The 21,109-nt window shown below is 54.4% G+C and overlaps 1 protein-coding gene across 5 annotated transcripts in view; it reads right to left on the minus strand.

Annotated features, from left to right (window-relative positions):
- robo1 (roundabout, axon guidance receptor, homolog 1 (Drosophila)) overlaps positions 1-21,109 on the minus strand; it is a 1,098,986-nt gene that overhangs the window by 59,734 nt on the left and 1,018,143 nt on the right. For all 5 annotated transcript variants that reach the window (XM_086007312.1, XM_086007317.1, XM_086007315.1 and 2 more), the window contains 3 exons: positions 10,783-10,904; positions 8,000-8,171; positions 5,672-5,863 (listed from right to left, as the gene is read on the minus strand). In XM_086007312.1, the coding sequence (XP_085863438.1) occupies positions 5,672-5,863; positions 8,000-8,171; positions 10,783-10,904 (486 nt within the window). The remainder of the gene's footprint in view (positions 1-5,671; positions 5,864-7,999; positions 8,172-10,782; positions 10,905-21,109) is intronic.

Genomic DNA, 21,109 nt, shown 5'->3' on the forward strand with positions numbered 1-21,109 from the left:
CTACAACCCTCCCTATCTCTGTAACCTCCTCCAGCCCTACAACCCTCCCTATCTCTGTAACCTCCCCCAGCCCTACAACCCTCCCTATCTCTGTAACCTCCTCCAGCCCTACAACCCTCCCTATCTCTGTAACCTCCTCCAGCCCCTACAACCCTCCCTATCTCTGTAACCTACTCCAGCCCCCCCTCCCTATCTCTGTAACCTCCTCCAGCCCTACAACCCTCCCTATCTCTGTAACCTCCTCCAGCCCCCCCTCCCTATCTCTGTAACCTCCTCCAGCCCTACAACCCTCCCTATCTCTGTAACCTCTTCCAGCCCCACAACCCTCCCTATCTCTGTAACCTCCTCCAGCCCTACAAAGCTCCCTATCTCTGTAACCTCCTCCAGCCCTACAACCTCCTATCTCTGTAACCTCCTCCAGCCCTACAACCCTCCCTATCTCTGCAACCTCCTCCAGCCCTACAACCTCCCTATCTCTGTAGCCTCCTCCAACCCTACAACCCTCCCTATCTCTGTAACCTCCTCCAGCCCTACAACCCTCCCTATCTCTGTAACCTCCTCCAGCCCTACAACCCTCCCTATCTCTGTAACCTCCTCCAGCCCCTACAACCCACCCTATCTCTGTAACCTCCTCCAGCCCCACCACCCTCCCTATCTCTCTAACCACCTCCAGCCCTACAACCCTCCCTATCTCTGTAACCTCCTCCAGCCCCTACCACCCACCCTATCTCTGTAACCTCCTCCAGCCCCACCACCCTCCCTATCTCTCTAACCACCTCCAGCCCTACAACCCTCCCTATCTCTGTAACCTCCTCCAGCCCTACAACCCTCCCTATCTCTGTAACCTCCTCCAGCCCTACAACCCTCCCTATCTCTGTAACCTCCTCCAGCCCTACAACCCTCCCTATCTCTGTAACCTTCTCCAGCCCTACAACCCTCCCTATCTCTGTAACCTCCTCCAGCCCTACAACCTCCTATCTCTGTAACCTCCTCCAGCCCTACAACCCTCCCTATCTCTGTAACCTCCTCCAGCCCTACAACACTCCCTATCTCTGTAACCTCCTCCAGCCCCTACAACCCTCCCTATCTCTGTAACCTCCTCCAGCCCTACAAGCTCCTATCTCTGTAACCTCCTCCAGTCCTACAACCTCCTATCTCTGTAACCTCTTCCAGCCCCACAACCCTCCCTATCTCTGTAACCTCCTCCAGCCCTACAACGCTCCCTATCTCTGTAACCTCCTCCAGCCCTACAACCTCCTATCTCTGTAACCTCCTCCAGCCCTACAACCCTCCCTATCTCTGTAACCTCCTCCAGTCCTACAACCTCCCTATCTCTGTAGCCTCCTCCAGCCCTACAACCCTCCCTATCTCGGTAACCTCCTCCAGCCCTACAACCTTCCCTATCTCTGTAACCTCCTCCAGCCCTACAACCCTCCCTGTCTCTGTAACCTTCTCCAGCCCCTACAACCCTCCCTATCTCTGTAACCTCCTCCAGCCCCACAACCCTCCCTATCTCTCTAACCACCTCCAGCCCTACAACCCTCCCTATCTCTGTAACCTCCTCCAGCCCTACAACCCTCCCTATCTCTGTAACCTCCTCCAGCCCTACAACCCTCCCTATCTCTGTAACCTCCTCCAGCCCTACAACCCTCCCTATCTCTGTAACCTCCTCCAGCCCTACAACCCTCCCTATCTCTGTAACCTCCTCCAGCCCCACAACCCTCCGAGATCTCTGTAACCTCCTCCAGCCCCTACAACCCTCCCTATCTCTGTAACCTCCTCCAGCCCTACAACCCTCCCTATCTCTGTAACCTCCTCCAGCCCTACAACCCTCCCTATCTCTGTAGCCTCCCCCAGCCCTACAACCCTCCCTATCTCTGTAACCTCCTCCAGCCCTACAACCCTCCCTATCTCTGTAACCTCCTCCAGCCCCGACAACCCTCCCTATCTCTGTAACCTCCTCCAGCCCCCCCTCCCTATCTCTGTAACCTCCTCCAGCCCTACAACCCTCCCTATCTCTGTAACGTCTTCCAGCCCCACAACCCTCCCTATCTCTGTAACCTCCTCCAGCCCTACAACGCTCCCTATCTCTGTAACCTCCTCCAACCCTACAACCTCCTATCTCTGTAACCTCCTCCAGCCCTACAACCCTCCCTATCTCTGTAACCTCCTCCAGCCCTACAACCTCCCTATCTCTGTAGCCTCCTCCAGCCCTACAACCCTCCCTATCTCTGTAACCTCCTCCAGACCTACAACCCTCCCTATCTCTGTAACCTCCTCCAGCCCTACAACCCTCCCTATCTCTGTAACCTCCTCCAGCCCCTACAACCCTCCCTATCTCTGTAACCTCCTCCAGCCCCACAACCCTCCCTATCTCTCTAACCACCTCCAGCCCTACAACCCTCCCTATCTCTGTAACCTCCTCCAGCCCTACAACCCTCCCTATCTCTGTAACCTCCTCCAGCCCTACAACCCTCCCTATCTCTGTAACCTCCTCCAGCCCTACAACCCTCCCTATCTCTGTAACCTCCTCCAGCCCTACAACCCTCCCTATCTCTGTAACCTCCTCCAGCCCCACAACCCTCCGAGATCTCTGTAACCTCCTCCAGCCCCTACAACCCTCCCTATCTCTGTAACCTCCTCCAGCCCTACAACCCTCCCTATCTCTGTAACCTCCTCCAGCCCTACAACCCTCCCTATCTCTGTAACCTCCTCCAGCCCCTACAACCCTCCCTATCTCTGTAACCTCCTCCAGCCCCCCCTCCCTATCTCTGTAACCTCCTCCAGCCCTACAACCCTCCCTATCTCTGTAACCTCCTCCAGCCCCCCCTCCCTATCTCTGTAACCTCCTCCAGCCCTACAACCCTCCCTATCTCTGTAACCTCCTCCAGCCCCCCCTCCCTATCTCTGTAACCTCCTCCAGCCCCACAACCCTCCCTATCTCTGTAACCTCCTCCAGCCCCCCCTCCCTATCTCTGTAACCTCCTCCAGCCCCACAACCCTCCCTATCTCTGTAACCTCCTCCAGCCCTACAACCCTCCCTATCTCTGTAACCTCCTCCAGCCCTACAACCCTCCCTATCTCTGTAACCTCCTCCAGCCCCCCTCCCTATCTCTGTAACCTCCTCCAGCCCCACAACCCTCCCTATCTCTGTAACCGCCTCCAGCCCTACAACCCTCCGAGATCTCTGCGCTCCTCCAATTCTAGCCTCTTGAGTATCAAAAATTTTAATCGCAAATACAAAAAGAAAATTTTTAATTCTGCCAGCACAATTTACACTTCATCTCGAGCCATCCTTTGTTTCTTAACCTGTCCCATTACCATCTCCTTTTGCCTTGAATATCTCTTAATGTCTCTAATCTCTCCTGCCTTCTATCCTATCACAGACCGCCCCTTTTGTTCTTTCAGCCCCTCCCCCATTTCCCAGCCCCTTCACTTGCTTCACAATCTGTTCCATTTTCTGCTTTTTTCCAGTTCTGACGAAGGGTCATCGACCTGAAACGTTAACTCTGTTTCTCTCTTCACAGATGCTGCCTGACCTGCTGAGTATCTCCAGCATTTTCTGTTTTTATTAAAGATTTTAATCGCTCCACCATTGGTGGCCGTGCCTTCAGCTGCCTGGGTCCTAAGCTCTGGAATTCCCTCCCTAAACCTCTCCGCCTCTCTCGCCTCCTTTAAGACACTCCTTAAAACCGGCCTCTTTGACCAAGCTTTTGGTCACCTGCTCAAATAGCTCTTTATGTGGCTCAGTGTAATATGTTGCCTGATTACGCTCCTCTACATTAAAGGCGCTATATAAATGCTAGTTGTTGTTGTTTAAGGTATCTACTTGTGACGCTTATAAAGTGAGACTTATGAAATTAGCAGTGGGACCAACACCTGTGGAGATTGGATACAGGCCGTCCCGCCTTGAAATTACACCAATTTTACACCCGAGAAACAGGCACAATGCACACCCATCACTACCCCTTCGGGTTTAAGGAAGAACAGAAACAATCCCACGCCCAGAGGTGAGTCTCCCTAAGATGCTCCCATCCCGAGGGCTTGCATTACCACGAGACACTATCACCCTGTGGCTGAGTCTCCCTCTTGTACTCCCACCCACCTGGAACGTGTCTTCCTGGGCATTTTGCCTTCACTTCCCGAAGAGAATTGGGCTCCGCTTGCACCTCAAAGCAATGAGAGGTACTAATGCCTGAATTAGCCCATCCACCACCTCAAACATTCACTCCCTCCACCACCGGCGCACCGTGGCTGCAGTGTGCACCATCTACAAGATGCACTGCAGCAACTTGCCAAGGCTTCTTCGACAGCACCTCCCAAACCCGCGACCTCTTCCACCTAGAAGGACAAGGGCAGCAGGCGCACGGGAACACCACCACCTCCAAGTTCCCCTCCAAGTCACACACCATCCTGACTTGGACATATATCGGCCGTTCCTTTCTGGTTGCTGGGTCAAAATCTTGGTACCAATGTTCCCTCTACACTGTCCCATCAAACACTCCCAGGACAGGTACAGCATGGGTTAGATACACAGTAAAGCTCCCTCTACACTGTCCCATCAAACACTCCCAGGGCAGGTACAGCACGGGTTAGATACAGAGTAAAGCTCCCTCTACACTGTCCCATCAAACACTCCCAGGGCAGGTATAGCACGGGTTAGATACAGAGTAAAGCTCCCTCTACACTGTCCCATCAAACACTCCCAGGGCAGGTACAGCACGGGTTAGATACAGAGTAAAGCTCCCTCTACACTGTCCCATCAAACACTCCCAGGGCAGGTATAGCACGGGTTAGATACACAGTAAAGCTCCCTCTACACTGTCCCATCAAACACTCCCAGGGCAGGTACAGCACGGGGTTAGATACAGAGTAAAGCTCCCTCTACACTGTCCCATCAAACACTCCCAGGGCAGTCACAGCATGGGTTAGATACAGAGTAAAGCTCCCTCTACACTGTCCCATCAAACACTCCCAGGGCAGGTACAGCATGGGTTAGATACAGAATAAAGCTCCCTCTACACTGTCCCATCAAACACTCCCAGGGCAGGTACAGCACGGGTTAGATACAGAGTAAAGCTCCCTCTACACTGTCCCATCAAACACTCCCAGGGCAGGTACAGCATGGGTTAGATACAGAATAAAGCTCCCTCTACACTGTCCCATCAAACACTCCCAGGGCAGGTACAGCACGGGTTAGATACAGAGTAAAGCTCCCTCTACACTGTCCCGTCAAACACTCCCAGGGCAGGTACAGCACGGGTTAGATACAGAGTAAAGCACCCTCTACACTGTCCAATCAAACACTCCCAGGGCAGGTACAGCATGGGTTAGATACAGAATAAAGCTCCCTCTACACTGTCCCATCAAACACTCCCAGGGCAGGTACAGCACGGGTTAGATACAGAGTAAAGCTCCCTCTACACTGTCCCATCAAACACTCCCAGGGCAGGTACAGCACGGGTTAGATACAGAGTAAAGCTCCCTCTACACTGTCCCATCAAACACTCCCAGGGCAGGTACAGCACGGGTTAGATACAGAGTAAAGCTCGCTCTGCACTGCCACATCAAACACTCCCAGGGCAGGTACAGCATGGGTTAGATACAGAGTAAAGCTCCCTCTGTAGGCGACTAGATACAGAAGATGAAAACACGACACCTTTCCTCATACCGGCGTAGCTGCTGGTTAAGCCGCTGCGCTTCTTCCGGTGCCGGTACAGCCAGATACTGAAGACCATCAGGATGATCCAGCACGCCGCTCCAATTCCCGCGATGAAAGCCGGCTGCTTCACCACGTCCGAGATCTGCTGCGACAGGCTGACCTCTTCCTCCGGCCCCTCCGGGCTCAGCCTCCCGAAGGAATCTGCAGAGGGAAAGGTACGCCAGTGAGTTCGGAGATTTCCCTTGGTGAGCGCGGGGATTTATGTCACATTCCAATCTTCCTATGTCAACGGTCACGATGCAGTTGCCGTCACTAGCCACCAGGCGGCGCTGCAGAGCGTGTTTGTGCAGACTCTCTCCCAACTAGAATCGTCGAGTAACAAAGCAAAATACTGCTGACGCTGTAAATCTCAAATAATATCAGAAAATGCTGGAAATACTCAGCAGCAGGTCAGGCAGCATCTGTTGAGAGAGAAACAGAGTTAACGTTTCAGGTCGATAATCCTTCGTCGGAAGTTCTGGTGAACGGTCATCGACCTGAAACGTTAACTCTGTTTCTCCCTCTCTCCACGGACGCTGCCTGACTTGCTGAGCATTTCCAGCATATTCTGTTTTTAGAATCATAGAATGAGACAACAGAGAGGGAGGCCATTCGGCCCATCGTGCCTGTGCCGGCTCTTTGAAAGAGCTCTCCAATTAGTCCCACTCCCCCCTGCTCTTCCCCCATAGCCCTGCAAATTTCCCTCAATATTGTATGTTAATAAAAGGATTATATTTGTGAACGGAGCAGTTTACTGGTGGACATTTAAGCATAGAAGCTTTGGTAAATGTATTGAGCCACACAGACTGGAGCGGGCACTGCTCTCTCCTCAGGTCGCTCAGCTCAGCCTAGGTGTTCCAATCTGACTCAGCACTCCTGGTGTAGGGAGTGGAATCGCACTCCTGAGTGCCGGTCGGAGACTCCTGATGTGCACAATCAGGCTGGGCCGTCACCTCACACATACCCGTGCTCATGACTCACTGCCCAGGTTCTCCCATAAAGCCTCGAAATACGACGGAGACAGAGAGAGAGAGAGAGAGAGAGAGAGTGAGCATCTATGGAACCGTAACCCATCATGAGTCAGTCACGGCAGGAGAGGAAAGGAGCGAGAGAGACTGAGAGACAGAGGGAGAGCGTGACAGACTAAAAGAGAGACTGCGAGAGATAGAAAGAGAGAGGGAGGGAGAGAGAGATAGACTGAGACAAAGAGAGAGAGACAGAGAGAAAAAGGGACAGAGACATAGAGACAGAGAAAGAGACTGAGAAAGAGAGCGAGAGGAAGAGAGTGAGAAAGAGAGACAGAGAGAGAGAGACAGAGACAGTGAGAGAGAGAGAGACAGAGAGTGAGACAGAGAGAGAGAGAGACAGAGAGAGAGAGACAGAGAGTGAGAGAGAGAGACAGAGAGCGACAGAGAGACAGAGAGACAGAGAGTGTGAGAGAGAGAGACAGAGACAGAGAGAGAGAGAGACAGAGAGTGAGACAGAGAGAGAGAGAGACAGAGTGAGAGAGAGAGAGACAGAGAGCGACAGAGAGACAGAGAGCGACAGAGAGTGAGACACAGAGAGAGTGAGACAGAGAGAGAGACAGAGACAGAGAGAGAGAGACAGAGAGAGAGACAGAGAGACAGAGAGCGACAGAGAGAGAGACACAGAGAGAGTGAGACAGAGAGAGAGACAGAGACAGAGAGAGACAGAGAGAGACAGAGAGAGAGACAGAGACAGAGAGACAGAGAGGGAGACAGAGACAGAGAGAGACAGAGAGAGAGACAGAGACAGAGAGAGACAGAGAGAGAGAGAGAGAGACAGAGAGAGTGAGAGAGGGACAGAGTGCGAAACAGAGAGAGACAGAGAGACAGAGAGAGAGACAGAAACAGAGAGAGACAGAGAGAGAGAGACAGAGAGAGAGACAGAGACAGAGAGAGAGCGAGACAGAGAGAGAGACAGAGAGGCAGAGACAGAGAGAGAGAGAGAGACAGAGAGAGCGAGACAGAGAGAGAGAGAGATTTGCAGACTGTCTCTATTCTCAGTCGGTCTGTCAGCTCGGGGACATTTCCCTTCAGCACTGATCCTGTGGCAAGTTGCTGCCGAGCTCCAGAGATGACGAGCGACGGGATGGGAAAAATAAACCGACAGCGGCCACTCTGAAGTTTGCGCGCTGTCCGAGGCAGGAGTGAAAAGCTGACAGCTCCTGACGGAGCGAGGCAGCTCGGGGAACCTTCACCCGCCCAAAACCCACTGCGTTTTCAGGCCGAGGCCCGGCCTGGTTACCGGCGAGCCTGGGGCGGGACAGACACTCACCGAGCTGGATGTACTGAGCCTTGCTCTTGGTGCCGTGCCCCGCTCCGTTGCCGGCTGCCACCTCCACACGATACTTGACGCCGGGGGCGAGCCACGGGATGACGATGGAGAGCGCTGAGCCCACCACGGTCCGGTTGATGTGGTAGCGGCTCTCGTTGCCCAGGCACCAGACCTAGAACGGGAAACGGAAAAAGGCGTCAGGGCAGCAATGGGTGCCGGCTATTCGACCAGGGAGTGCATCGCCAACCAATCCTCTCCCCCTTCCCCCCGCCCCCTCACCCGCCACACACACACTTTTCAGCAGCAATCACGGGACAGTGATCAGGCACGGTAAACACTGGCTCACTTCCCACCACCACTCCCCCGCAGCACTCCTCGCCCCGTCCCCTGGACACGCACCACCCCCGCGCCCCCCACCCAACTCCACACTCTTCCCCCTGCCTCTTCCCCAGCCCAGGGACATTGATGGTAATGATGAGAGTCGGGTTTGACACAGGCACAGCCAGGGGTTAGTGGTCAGTGTTATAAATCTCATCATCATGAAGAAACTACTCGTGAAATAACACTGGACGGCCAGCTGGTGGCGCCGTCCAAGGAGTATAAATACTCGGGCGTGGGCCCAGCTAGCCCAGGGACATTTTGTAAGACAAGGAACTAGTGAAGTACAACTAGACCTCCATGTTCTGAAACAAGTTGATTAAAGCCTTGCTTTATACTCAAGCCAAGTGTGTAGTGAGTTTTATTACGTCAGTCAGCAGCATGAGTCATAGAATCATTGACTCTCTCAGCACAGAAGGAGACCATTTGGCCCATCGTGCCTGTGCCAGCCCTTTCAAAGAGCTCTCTAATTACTCCCACACCCCCCTGCTCTGTCCCCACAGGCCTGAAGATTTTTCCTTTCCAAATATTTTCTTTTTGAAAGCTCCTATTGAATCTGCTTCCAGATCACAACAACTCGCTGCGTAAAAAACATTCTCCTCATCTCCCCTCTGGTTCTTTTGCCGATTATCTTCAATCTGTGTCCTCTGGTTACCGACCCTCCTGCCACTGGAAACAGTTTCACCTTATTTACTCCATAAAAACCACTCATGATTTTGAACGCCTCTATTAAATCTCCCCTTAACCAGGAATCCTGGCCCATTCCCCCGCCCCCATCCCCCCTCTCCCCCACGCACCACCCCAGGCCATTGGTTCGGAGGCCAGCAGCCCTGCTGCCGTTACACCCTTGACCTGATCAGAGCGTATTTCGGTATCTGCGGCAGTTAAAACAGCGAGGGATTAAACGAAGCAGCGGCTGGCGCGTCTTTTTCAAAATCGTAAAAAGTTTATCCTGCAGCCACCTCGAGCCGAAGGAGACGGTGGTGCTGAGTCAAGCACAGCAAGTCCCCGTCGGTTAACACCCGCAACTCCAGCCTCCTCCAGCAGGTGGGGCCGGATCTCCACTGACGACAGATCAGGCTTCACAACATGACGCTCGCTCTCAGTCTGTTCATCAAGCCAACGTGAGGGAGGCGAGTCCCTCAGGACAGGGCACCGGCCAGGCTGAACCGAGCTGGAAGAGGACAGGCTGAGTCAAGACACAAGTCTCGAAGCGAAGCTGCAGCGTATGGGGCCGGGCTTCTCCTGAGGTATTTAACAGGCACGCATTCCATTTAAGATAAAAATAACTGTGTTAAAATAGGCAACCGAGAAAATGTGCAGATTAAGCCACCACCGGCAATACTTTCAAGAAATCCAATAGAGAATTCAGAAGAAACTTCTTGATTCTGATGGGGATTGACAGGGTAGATGCTGGGAGGATGTTCCCCCTGGCTGGAGTGTCTAGAACCAGGGGTCACAGTCTCAGGATAAGGGGTCGGCCATTTAGGACTGAGATGAGGAGGAATTTCTTCACTCAGAGGGTGGTGAATCTTTGGAATTCTCCGCCCCAGAGGGCTGTGGATGCTGAATCGTTGAGTATATTCAAGGCTGAGATCGATAGATTTTTGGACTCTGGGGAATCGAGGGATATGGAGATCGGGCGGGAGAGTGGAGTTGAGGTCGATGATCAGCCATGGTCTTATTGAATGGTGGAGCAGGCTCGAGGGGCCGAATGGCCGACTCCTGCTCCTAATTCTAATGTCCTTTACCCAGAGAGTGGTGAGAATGTGGAACTCGCTACCACAGGGAGTGGTTGAGGTGAACAGTATCGATACATTTAAGGGGAAGCTGGATAAACACATGAGGGGGAAAGGAATAGAAGGATATGCTGATGGGGTGAGATGAAGAGGGGTGGGAGGAGGCTCGTGTGGAGCATAAACACTGGCATGGGCCAGTTGGGCCGAATGGCCTGTTTCTGTGCTGTACATTCTGTGTAATTCTATATAATATTGCAAACAGCCATTTCAAGGCTATAGTGAGGTGGTGACACTGAGCTGGAGCAAGATATCATCTTCATCATCATCAACACTGACATCAACAACAACAACTTGTATTTATATAGCGCCTTTAACATAGTAAAACGTCCCAAGGTGCGTCACAGGAACGATTATCAGACAAAATTTGACACCGAGCCACATAAGGAGATATTAGGGCAGGCGACCAAAAGATTGGTCGGTTTTAAGGAGTGTCTTAAGGGAGGAGAGAGAGGCGGAGAGATTTAGGGAGGGAATTCCAGAGCTTAGGGCCCAGGCAGCTGAAGGCACGGCCGCCAATGGTGAAGCGATGGAAATCGGGGATGGGCAAGAGGCCAGAAGACCAAGTGAGGTGAGGAATGTTGTGATGCCGGTGAGATGTGGCCTTACCTTATACTCCTGCAGGTCACCATTTAGAGAGTCTTCAGGGGGCGGTTGCCAAGCAACCACGATGCCAGTTCCATTCCCGTCATTCAACGTTACCGTGACGCCTTGGGGAGGAGCGCTGGGGACTGTTCAGCCGAAGAGTGTAAATAAAACCAGGGGGCAGTATTAGCGTTTGAGAACAACATACAGATTTAACAAGACATGCTTGACATTGTCATCTGTCACACATTGCACAATTAAGATCTTTCTCCAAGTATAATCATTCCTCCGTTTAAAACATTTTTTAACTCACGCGCACAATGATTCCTGATTGGGGCACCGCCCCCCGTGATACCAGGTACGCTTACGCACATACCGCGCCCCTGGGAGCCATGGGCCACTGCGCTCAACTCCGCAGCGAAGCAATGCAATTTTTCGAAGGGGGCCTCGCAACAAATAAGCGTGTATTTCTATCGGCGCGGCGGCGGCAGCGTACTCCTTCGCTACGCCGCCGAACGCAGTTTGAGGGCCAATGTGAAAGTTACTTTTCTCATTGATAAAATCTTCCAGCGAGTTGCAATTGGTGACAACATCTTCTTCCCGTCTGCGATAAATATACATTTGTTTTTTCCTTTACTCCCTCGACTTCTTTGCCTTTTAGAAGCCTGTAGCTCATCGCGCTAACGGCCGTGCAGTTGCTAATCGATGTCGTCCCCAGGCTCCGGCGTCGGATGCCTGGCGGGGGGTGGGGGGGTTGTGGCAGTCGGTGGGTAGAGGCAGCCAGCCGGACAGACGGCGGAGGGTAGGGCGCGGCGGGTCAGGGCGCGGCGGGTCAGGGCACGGAGGGTCAGGGAGTGGAGGGTCAGGGAGTGGAGGGTCAGGGTGCGGAGGGTCAGGGCGCGGAGGGTCAGGGCGTGGAGGGTCAGGGCGCAGAGGGTCAGGGAGTGGAGGGTCAGGGAGTGGAGGGTCAGGGCGCGGAAGGTCAGGGCGCGGCTGGTCAGGGTGCGGAGGGTCAGGGCGCAGAGGGTCAGGGCGCGGCTGGTCAGGGTGCGGAGGGTCAGGGCGCGGAGGGTCAGGGCGCGGAGGGTCAGGGTGCGGCTGGTCAGGGTGCGGAGGGTCAGGGCGCGGAGGGTCAGGGCGCGGAGGGTCAGGGAGTGGAGGGTCAGGGTGCGGAAGGTCAGGGTGCGGAAGGTCAGGGTGCGGCTGGTCAGGGTGCGGAGGGTCAGGGCACGGAAGGTCAGGGCGCGGCTGGTCAGGGTGCGGAGGGTCAGGGCGCGGAGAGTCAGGGCGCGGAGGGTCAGGGTGCGGCTGGTCAGGGTGCGGAGGGTCAGGGCGCGGAGGGTCAGGGCGCGGAGGGTCAGGGCGCGGAGGGTCAGGGAGTGGAGGGTCAGGGTGCGGCTGGTCAGGGTGCGGCTGGTCAGGGTGCGGAGGGTCAGGGCGCGGAGGGTCAGGGCGCGGAGGGTCAGGCTGCGGCTGGTCAGGGTGCGGAGGGTCAGGGTGCGGAAGGTCAGGGTGCGGCTGGTCAGGGTGCGGAGGGTCAGGGCGCGGAGGGTCAGGGCGTGGAGGGTCAGGGCGCGGAGGGTCAGGGAGTGGAGGGTCAGTGCGTGGAAGGTCAGGGTGCGGTGGGTCAGGGTGCGGAGGGTCAGGGTGCGGAGGGTCAGGGAGCGGAGGGTCAGGGCGTGGAGGGTCAGGGAGCGGAGTGTCAGGGTGCGGAGGGTCAGGGAGCGGAGGGTCAGGGCGTGGAGGGTCAGGGAGCGGTGGGTCAGGGCGCGGAGGGTCAGGGTGCGGAGGGTCAGGGCGTGGTGGATCAGGGTGCGGCTCAGCTTCTTTCGGGACCCGATGGGAGTGGCAGGAGGTGGATGGAGGTTGCCACGGCCAGGCCCCCGACAGCGCAATGTGGCCGAGTGGAGAGTGAGAGTCCGCGGGCGCCTTGTTTCGGCGAGTTGGATCCTGGTACAGTCGGTACGCTCCCTGGTAGAGCCGGTACACGATCCCCTCTCGGGCTTGGCCCCCACCCCCACAGATACTCTGAAGCGATACAAATGAGTTTAAATATATATAAATCTTCCTTGTGAAAAGCAAAAGTACAATTAAATCAAATCCACAGTGAGAAAACTTCAACTAAACCCAAATTACAGGTGGGAAAGTATTATTGCTCAATACATTCTCTTACAATGCACCTTTCATAACTGAAGGCGTGACAAGTACCTCCATTATCATAGAATCATAGAACAATACAGCACAGGAGGCCATTCGGCCCATCGTGCCTATGCCGGCTCTTTGAAAGAGCTCTCCTATTAGTCTCACTCCTCCCCTGTTCTTTCCCCATAGGCCTGCAAACGTTTTCCCTTCATGTATTTATCCAATTCTTCTGTCCTTGTGGAGTTGAAGTCCCGTCTTCACACTGAGGACACCCTCCATCGTGTTGTGTGGCACTACCACCGTGCTAAATGGGATAGATTCAGAACAAATCTAGCAGCTCAAAACTGGGCATCCATGAGGTGCTGTGGGCCATCAGCAGCAGCAGAATTGTATTCCACCACAATCTGTAACCTCATGGCCCGGCATATCCCTCACTCTAACATTACCATCAAGCCAGGGGACCAACCCTGGTTCAATGAGGAGTATAGAAGAGCATGCCAGGAGCAGCACCAGGCGTACCGAAAAATGAGGTGCCAACCTGGGGAAGCTGCAACACAGGACTACATGCATGCTAAAAAGCAGAAGCAGCATGCTATAGACAGAACTAAGCGATCCCACAATCAACGGATCAGATCAAAGCTCTGCAGTCCTGCCACATCCAGTCGTGAATGGTGGTGGACCATTAAACAACTAACAGGCAGAGGAGGCTCCATGAATATCCCAATCCTCAATGATGGTGGAGCCCAGCACGTGTGGGCAAAAGACAAGGCTGAAGCGTTTGCAACCATCTTCAGCCAGAAGTGCCAAGAGGATGATCCATATCGGCCTCCTCCTGAGGTCCCCACCATCACAGAAGCCAGTCTTCAGCCAATTCGATTCACTCCACGTGATATCAAGAAACAGTTCAGCGCACTGGATACAGCAAAGGCTATAGGCCCCCGACAACATCCCGGCTATCGTGCTGAAGACTTGTGCTCCAGAACTACCACGCCTCTAGCCAAGCTGTTCCAGTACAGCTACAACACTGGCATCTATCCGACAATGTGGAAAACTGTTCAGGTGTGTCCTGTCCACAAAAAGCAGGACAAATCCAATCTGACCAATCATCACCCATCAGCCTACTCTCAATCATCAGCAAAGTGATGGAAGGTGTCATCGACAGTGCTATCAAGCGGCACTTACTCACCAATAACCTGCTCACTGATATCGACCTCCTCCTGAGGTCCCCTCCACCACAGAAGCCAGTCTTCAGCCAATTCGATTCACTCCACGTGATATCAAGAAATGGCTGAGCGCACTGGATACAGCAAAGGCTATGGCCCCCGGCAACATCCTGGCTATTGAACAGCTTGGCTAGAGGCGCGGCTTGTTCTGGAGCACAAGTCTTCAGCATGATAGCCGGGATGTTGTCGGGGCCCACAGCCTTTGCTGTATCCAGTGCGCTCAGCCGTTTCTTGATATCACGTGGAGTGAATCGAATTGGCTGAACCAGTTTGGGTTCCGCCAGCAACACTCGGCTCCCAACCTCATTACAACCTTGGCCAAAGCTGATTTCGAGAGGTGAGGTGAGAGTGACTGCCCTTGACATCAAGGCAGCATTTGACCGAGTGTGGCATCAAGGAGCCCTAGTAAAACTGAAGTCAATGGGAATCAGGGGGAAAACTCTCCACTGGCTGGAGTCATACCTAGCACAAACGAAGATGGTTGTGGTGATTGAAGGTCAATCATGACAGCCCCAGGACATTGCTGCAGGAGTTCCTCAGGGCAGTGTCCTAGGCCCAACCATCTTCAGCTGCTTCATCAATGACCTCCAACATAAGGTCAGAAGCAGGGATGTTCACTGATGATTGCACAGTGTTCATTTCCATTCACAACTCCTCAGATAATGAAGCAGTCCATGCCTGCATGCAGCAAGACCTGGACGACATTCAGGCTTGTGCTGATAAGTGACAAGTAACTTTTGTGCCACACAAGTGCCAGGCAATGACTATCTCCAACAAGCGAGAGTCTAACCATCGCCCCTTGATGCTCAATGGAATTACCATCGCCCACCATCAACATCCTAGGGTCACCATTGACCAGAAACTTAACTGGGCCAGCCGTTAGGTACTTAAATACTGTGGCTACACAAACGGGACAGAGGCTGGGTATTCTGCGGCGAGTGACTCACCTCCTGGCTCCCCAAAGCCTTTTCACAAGGTGCAAGTCAGGAGTGTGATGGAATACTCTCCACTTGCCTGGATGAGTGCAGCTCCAACAACACTCGAGAAGCTCGACACCATCCAGGACAAAGCAGCCCGCTTGATTGGCACCCCATCCACCACCTTAAACATTCACTCCCTCCACCACTGGCGCACCGTGGCTGCAGTGTGTACCATCTACAAGATGCACTGCAGCAACTCGCCAAGGCTTCTTCGGCAGCACCTCCCAAACCCGCGACCTCTTCCACCTAGAAGGACAAGGGCAGCAGGCGCATGGGAACACCACCACCTCCAAGTTCCCCTCCAAGTCACACACCATCCAGACTTAGAAATATATCGGCCGTTCCTTCATCGTCGCTGGGTCAAAATCCTGGAACTCCCTCCCTAACAGCGCTGTGGGAGTACCTTCACCACACGGACTGCAGCGGTTCAAGAAGGCGGCTCACCACCACCTTCTCGAGGGCAACTAGGGATGGGCAATAAATGCTGGCCTTGCCAGCGACGCCCACATCCCAGGAACGAATATTAAAAAAAATTCCCTATTTGAAAGTTACTTCTGAATCTGCTCCCACCGCCCTTTCAGGCAGCGCATCACAACAACTCGCTGCGTAAAAAACAATGTTTCCTCATGTCGCCTTGGGTTCTTTTGTCAATCAGTGCCCAGAATTGGTAAAGGAAACAACGACTGTGTTGCTACCTTTCCCAACAATGTTGTGAATCATCATTTTCTGCTCTGGCAGCACTGAAGACAAATTACAGGTCCCGTCTGGAAGTGGAGAATGATTTACGAGTGTCATTGTCAAACATCACACCAAGGATAGACAGACACTGCAGTGAGAAGCAGGCACACCCATCTCACTGATATCTGTAGGTAAATTCCTGTTTTCTTAAAGCCATTATTGAAACATTCTTTGCGTGCAGCACCTTCATATTCTGAGCATTATAATTTAGATGGGGGGGTCCGTGATTACTAATCCATTTGAGAAGGAGTCCTTCAAACAAAAACAGTTTGAGAACCACTGAATGAGATCAGGGTTAATCTGTATCTTAACTCCATCAACCCGCCCTGGTTCCATAACACTCTGCCTCACAAAATTCTATCAATCTCAGTTTTGAAATTTCCAATTGACCCCCAGCCTCAACAGCTTTTGGGGGAGAGAGTTCCACATTTCCACCACCCTTTGTGTGAAGAAGTGCTTCCTGACATCACCCCTGAACGGCCTGGCTCTAATTTTAAGGTTCTGCCCCCTTGTTCTGGACTCCCCCCACCAGAGGAAATAGTTTCTCTCTCTCTACCCGATCAAATCCTTTAATCATCTTAAACACCTCGATGAGATCACCCCTTAATCTTCTAAACTCGAGGGAATACAAGCCCAGTCTGTGAAACCTGTCCTCGGAATTTAACCCTTTTAGGCCCGGGATCATTCTGGTGAATCTGCGCTGCTCGCCCTCCGAGGCCGATATATCCTTCCTGAGGTGCAGGGCCCAGAACGCTGCTCCAGATGTTGGGCTGGGTGAGTGTGATGTCGGACTGGGTGAGTGTGATGTCGGGCTGGGTGAGTGTGATGTCGGACTGGGTGAGTGTGATGTCGGACTGGGTGAGTGTGATGTCGGACTGGGTGAGTGTGATGTCGGACTAGGTGAGTGTGATGTGGGACTGGGTGAGTGTGATGTCGGACTGGGTGAGTGTGATGTCGGACTGGGTGAGTGTGATGTCGGACTGGGTGAGTGTGATGTTGGACTGGGTGAGTGTGATGTCGGACTGGGTGAGTGTGATGTCGGACTGGGTGAGTGTGATGTCGGGCTGGGTGAGTGTGATGTCGGGCTGGGTGAGTGTGATGTCGGACTGGGTGAGTGTGATGTCGGGCTGGGTGAGTGTGATGTCGGACTGGGTGAGTGTGATGTCGGGCTGGGTGAGTGTGATGTCGGACTGGGTGAGTGTGATGTCGGGCTGGATGAGTGTGATGTCGGACTGGGTGAGTGTGATGTCGGGCTGGGTGAGTGTGATGTCGGACTGGGTGAGTGTGATGTCGGGCTGGGTGAGTGTGATGTCGGGCTGGGTGAGTGTGATGTCGGACTGGGTGAGTGTGATGTCGGGCTGGGTGAGTGTGATGTCGGACTGGGTGAGTGTGATGTCGGGCTGGGTGAGTGTGATGTCGGACTGGGTGAGTGTGATGTCGGACTGGGTGAGTGTGATGTCGGACTGGGTGAGTGTGATGTCGGACCGGGTGAGTGTGATGTCGGACCGGGTGAGTGTGATGTCGGACTGGGTGAGTGTGATGTCGGACTGGGTGAGTGTGATGTCGGACTGGGTGAGTGTGATGTCGGACTGGGTGAGTGTGATGTCGGACTGGGTGAGTGTGATGTCGGACTGGGTGAGTGTGATGTCGGACTGGGTGAGTGTGATGTCGGACTGGGTGAGTGTGATGTCGGACTGGGTGAGTATGATGTCGGACAGGGTGAGTGTGATGTTGGACTGGGTGAGTGTGATGTCGGACTGGGTGAGTGTGATGTCGGACTGGGTGAGTGTGATGTCGGACTGGGTGAGTGTGATGTCGGACTGGGTGAGTGTGATGTCGGACTGGGTGAGTGTGATGTCGGGCTGGTGTGAGTGTGATGTCGGGCTGGGTGAGTGTGATGTTGGACTGGGTGAGTGTGATGTCGGACTGGGTGAGTGTGATGTAGGACTGGGTGAGTGTGATGTCGGACTGGGTGAGTGTGATGTCGGACTGGGTGAGTGTGATGTAGGACTGGGTGAGTGTGATGTCGGACTGGGTGAGTGTGATGTAGGACTGGGTGAGTGTGATGTCGGACTGGGTGAGTGTGATGTCGGACTGGGTGAGTGTGATGTAGGACTGGGTGAGTGTGATGTCGGACTGGGTGAGTGTGATGTCGGACTGGGTGAGTGTGATGTCGGGCTGGGTGAGTGTGATGTAGGACTGGGTGAGTGTGATGTCGGACTGGGTGAGTGTGATGTCGGACTGGGTGAGTGTGATGTCGGGCTGGGTGAGTGTGATGTCGGACTGGGTGAGTGTGATGTCGGACTGGGTGAGTGTGATGTTGGGCTGGGTGAGTGTGATGTCGGGCTGGGTGAGTGTGATGTTGGACTGGGTGAGTGTGATGTCGGACTGGGTGAGTGTGATGTCGGACTGGGTGAGTGTGATGTAGGACTGGGTGAGTGTGATGTCGGACTGGGTGAGTGTGATGTCGGACTGGGTGAGTGTGATGTTGGGCTGGGTGAGTGTGATGTCGGGCTGGGTGAGTGTGATGTTGGACTGGGTGAGTGTGATGTCGGACTGGGTGAGTGTGATGTCGGACTGGGTGAGTGTGATGTCGGGCTGGGTGAGTGTGATGTCGGACTGGGTGAGTGTGATGTCGGACTGGGTGAGTGTGATGTAGGACTGGGTGAGTGTGATGTCGGACTGGGTGAGTGTGATGTCGGACTGGGTGAGTGTGATGTCGGGCTGGTGTGAGTGTGATGTCGGACTGGGTGAGTGTGATGTAGGACTGGGTGAGTGTGATGTCGGACTGGGTGAGTGTGATGTCGGGCTGGTGTGAGTGTGATGTCGGACTGGGTGAGTGTGATGTCAGGCTGGGTGAGTGTGATGTCGGACTGGGTGAGTGTGATGTCGGGCTGGGTGAGTGTGATGTCGGACTGGGTGAGTGTGATGTCGGACTGGGTGAGTGTGATGTCGGACTGGGTGAGTGTGATGTTGGGCTGGGTGAGTGTGATGTCGGACTGGGTGAGTGTGATGTCGGGCTGGGTGAGTGTGATGTCGGACTGGGTGAGTGTGATGTTCGGGTGAGTGTGATGTCGGACTGGGTGAGTGTGATGTCGGACTGGGTGAGTGTGATGTCGGGCTGGGTGAGTGTGTTGTCGGACTGGGTGAGTGTGATGTCGGACTGGGTGAGTGTGATGTCGGACTGGGTGAGTGTGATGTCGGACTGGGTGAGTGTGATGTTGGGCTGGGTGAGTGTGATGTCGGACTGGGTGAGTGTGATGTCGGACTGGGTGAGTGTGATGTCGGACTGGGTGAGTGTGATGTCGGACTGGGTGAGTGTGATGTCGGACTGGGTGAGTGTGATGTCGGGCTGGGTGAGTGTGATGTCGGGCTGGGTGAGTGTGTTGTCGGACTGGGTGAGTGTGATGTCGGACTGGGTGAGTGTGATGTTGGGCTGGGTGAGTGTGATGTCGGGCTGGGTGAGTGTGATGTCGGACTGGGTGAGTGTGATGTCGGGCTGGGTGAGTGTGATGTCGGACTGGGTGAGTGTGATGTTGGACTGGGTGAGTGTGATGTCGGACTGGGTGAGTGTGATGTTGGACTGGGTGAGTGCGATGTCGGACTGGGTGAGTGTGATGTCGGACTGGGTGAGTGTGATGTCGGACTGGGTGAGTGCGATGTCGGACTGGGTGAGTGTGATGTCGGACTGGGTGAGTGTGATGTCGGACTGGGTGAGTGTGATGTTGGGCTGGGTGAGTGTGATGTCGGGCTGGGTGAGTGTGATGTCGGACTGGGTGAGTGTGATGTCGGGCTGGGTGAGTGTGATGTCGGGCTGGGTGAGTGTGATGTCGGACTGGGTGAGTGTGATGTAGGACTGGGTGAGTGTGATGTCGGGCTGAGTTAGTGTAATGTCGGACTGGGTGAGTGTGATGTCGGACTGGGTGAGTGTGATGTCGGGCTGGGTGAGTGTGATGTCGGACTGGGTGAGTGTGATGTCGGGCTGGGTGAGTGTGATGTCGGACTGGGTGAGTGTGATGTCGGGCTGGGTGAGTGTGATGTCGGGCTGGGTGAGTGTGATGTCGGACTGGGTGAGTGTGATGTCGGACTGGGTGAGTGTGATGTCGGACTGGGTGAGTGTGATGCTGGACTGGGTGAGTGTGATGTCGGACTGGGTGAGTGTGTTGTCGGGCTGGGTGAGTGTGATGTCGGACTGGGTGAGTGTGATGTCGGACTGGGTGAGTGTGATGTCGGGCTGGGTGAGTGTGATGTCGGACTGGGTGAGTGTGATGCCGGACTGGGTGAGTGTGATGTCGGACTGGGTGAGTGTGATGTCGGGCTGGGTGAGTGTGATGTCGGGCTGGGTGAGTGTGATGTCGGACTGGGTGAGTGTGATGTCGGACTGGGTGAGTGTGATGTCGGACTGGGTGAGTGTGATGCTGGACTGGGTGAGTGTGATGTCGGACTGGGTGAGTGTGATGTCGGACTGGGTGAGTGTGATGTTGGGCTGGGTGAGTGTGATGTCGGACTGGGTGAGTGTGATGTCGGGCTGGGTGAGTGTGATGTCGGACTGGGTGAGTGTGATGCTGGACTGGGTGAGTGTGATGTCGGACTGGGTGAGTGTGTTGTCGGGCTGGGTGAGTGTGATGTCGGACTGGGTGAGTGTGATGTCGGACTGGGTGAGTGTGATGTTGGGCTGGGTTAGTGTGATGTCGGACTGGGTGAGTGTGATGTCGGACTGGGTGAGTGTGATGTTGGGCCGGGTGAGTGTGATGTTGGACTGGGTGAGTGTGATGTCGGGCTGGGTGAGTGTGATGTCGGACTGGGTGAGTGTGATGTCGGACTGGGTGAGTGTGATGCTGGACTGGGTGAGTGTGATGTCGGACTGGGTGAGTGTGATGTCGGACTGGGTGAGTGTGATGTTGGGCTGGGTGAGTGTGATGTCGGACTGGGTGAGTGTGATGATGGGCTGGGTGAGTGTGATGTCGGACTGGGTGAGTGTGATGTCGGACTGGGTGAGTGTGATGTCGGACTGGGTGAGTGTGTTGTCGGGCTGGGTGAGTGTGATGTCGGACTGGGTGAGTGTGATGTCGGACTGGGTGAGTGTGATGTCGGGCTGGGTGAGTGTGATGTCGGACTGGGTGAGTGTGATGTCGGACTGGGTGAGTGTGATGTAGGACTGGGTGAGTGTGATGTCGGACTGGGTGAGTGTGATGTCGGTCTGGGTGAGTGTGATGTCGGACTGGGTGAGTGTGATGTCGGACTGGGTGAGTGTGATGTCGGTCTGGG

Source organism: Somniosus microcephalus, chromosome 14, assembly GCF_052327205.1.
Source record: "Somniosus microcephalus isolate GS21.2 chromosome 14, FLI_Smic_1.0, whole genome shotgun sequence".
Taxonomy (NCBI): Eukaryota; Metazoa; Chordata; class Chondrichthyes; order Squaliformes; family Somniosidae; genus Somniosus; species Somniosus microcephalus.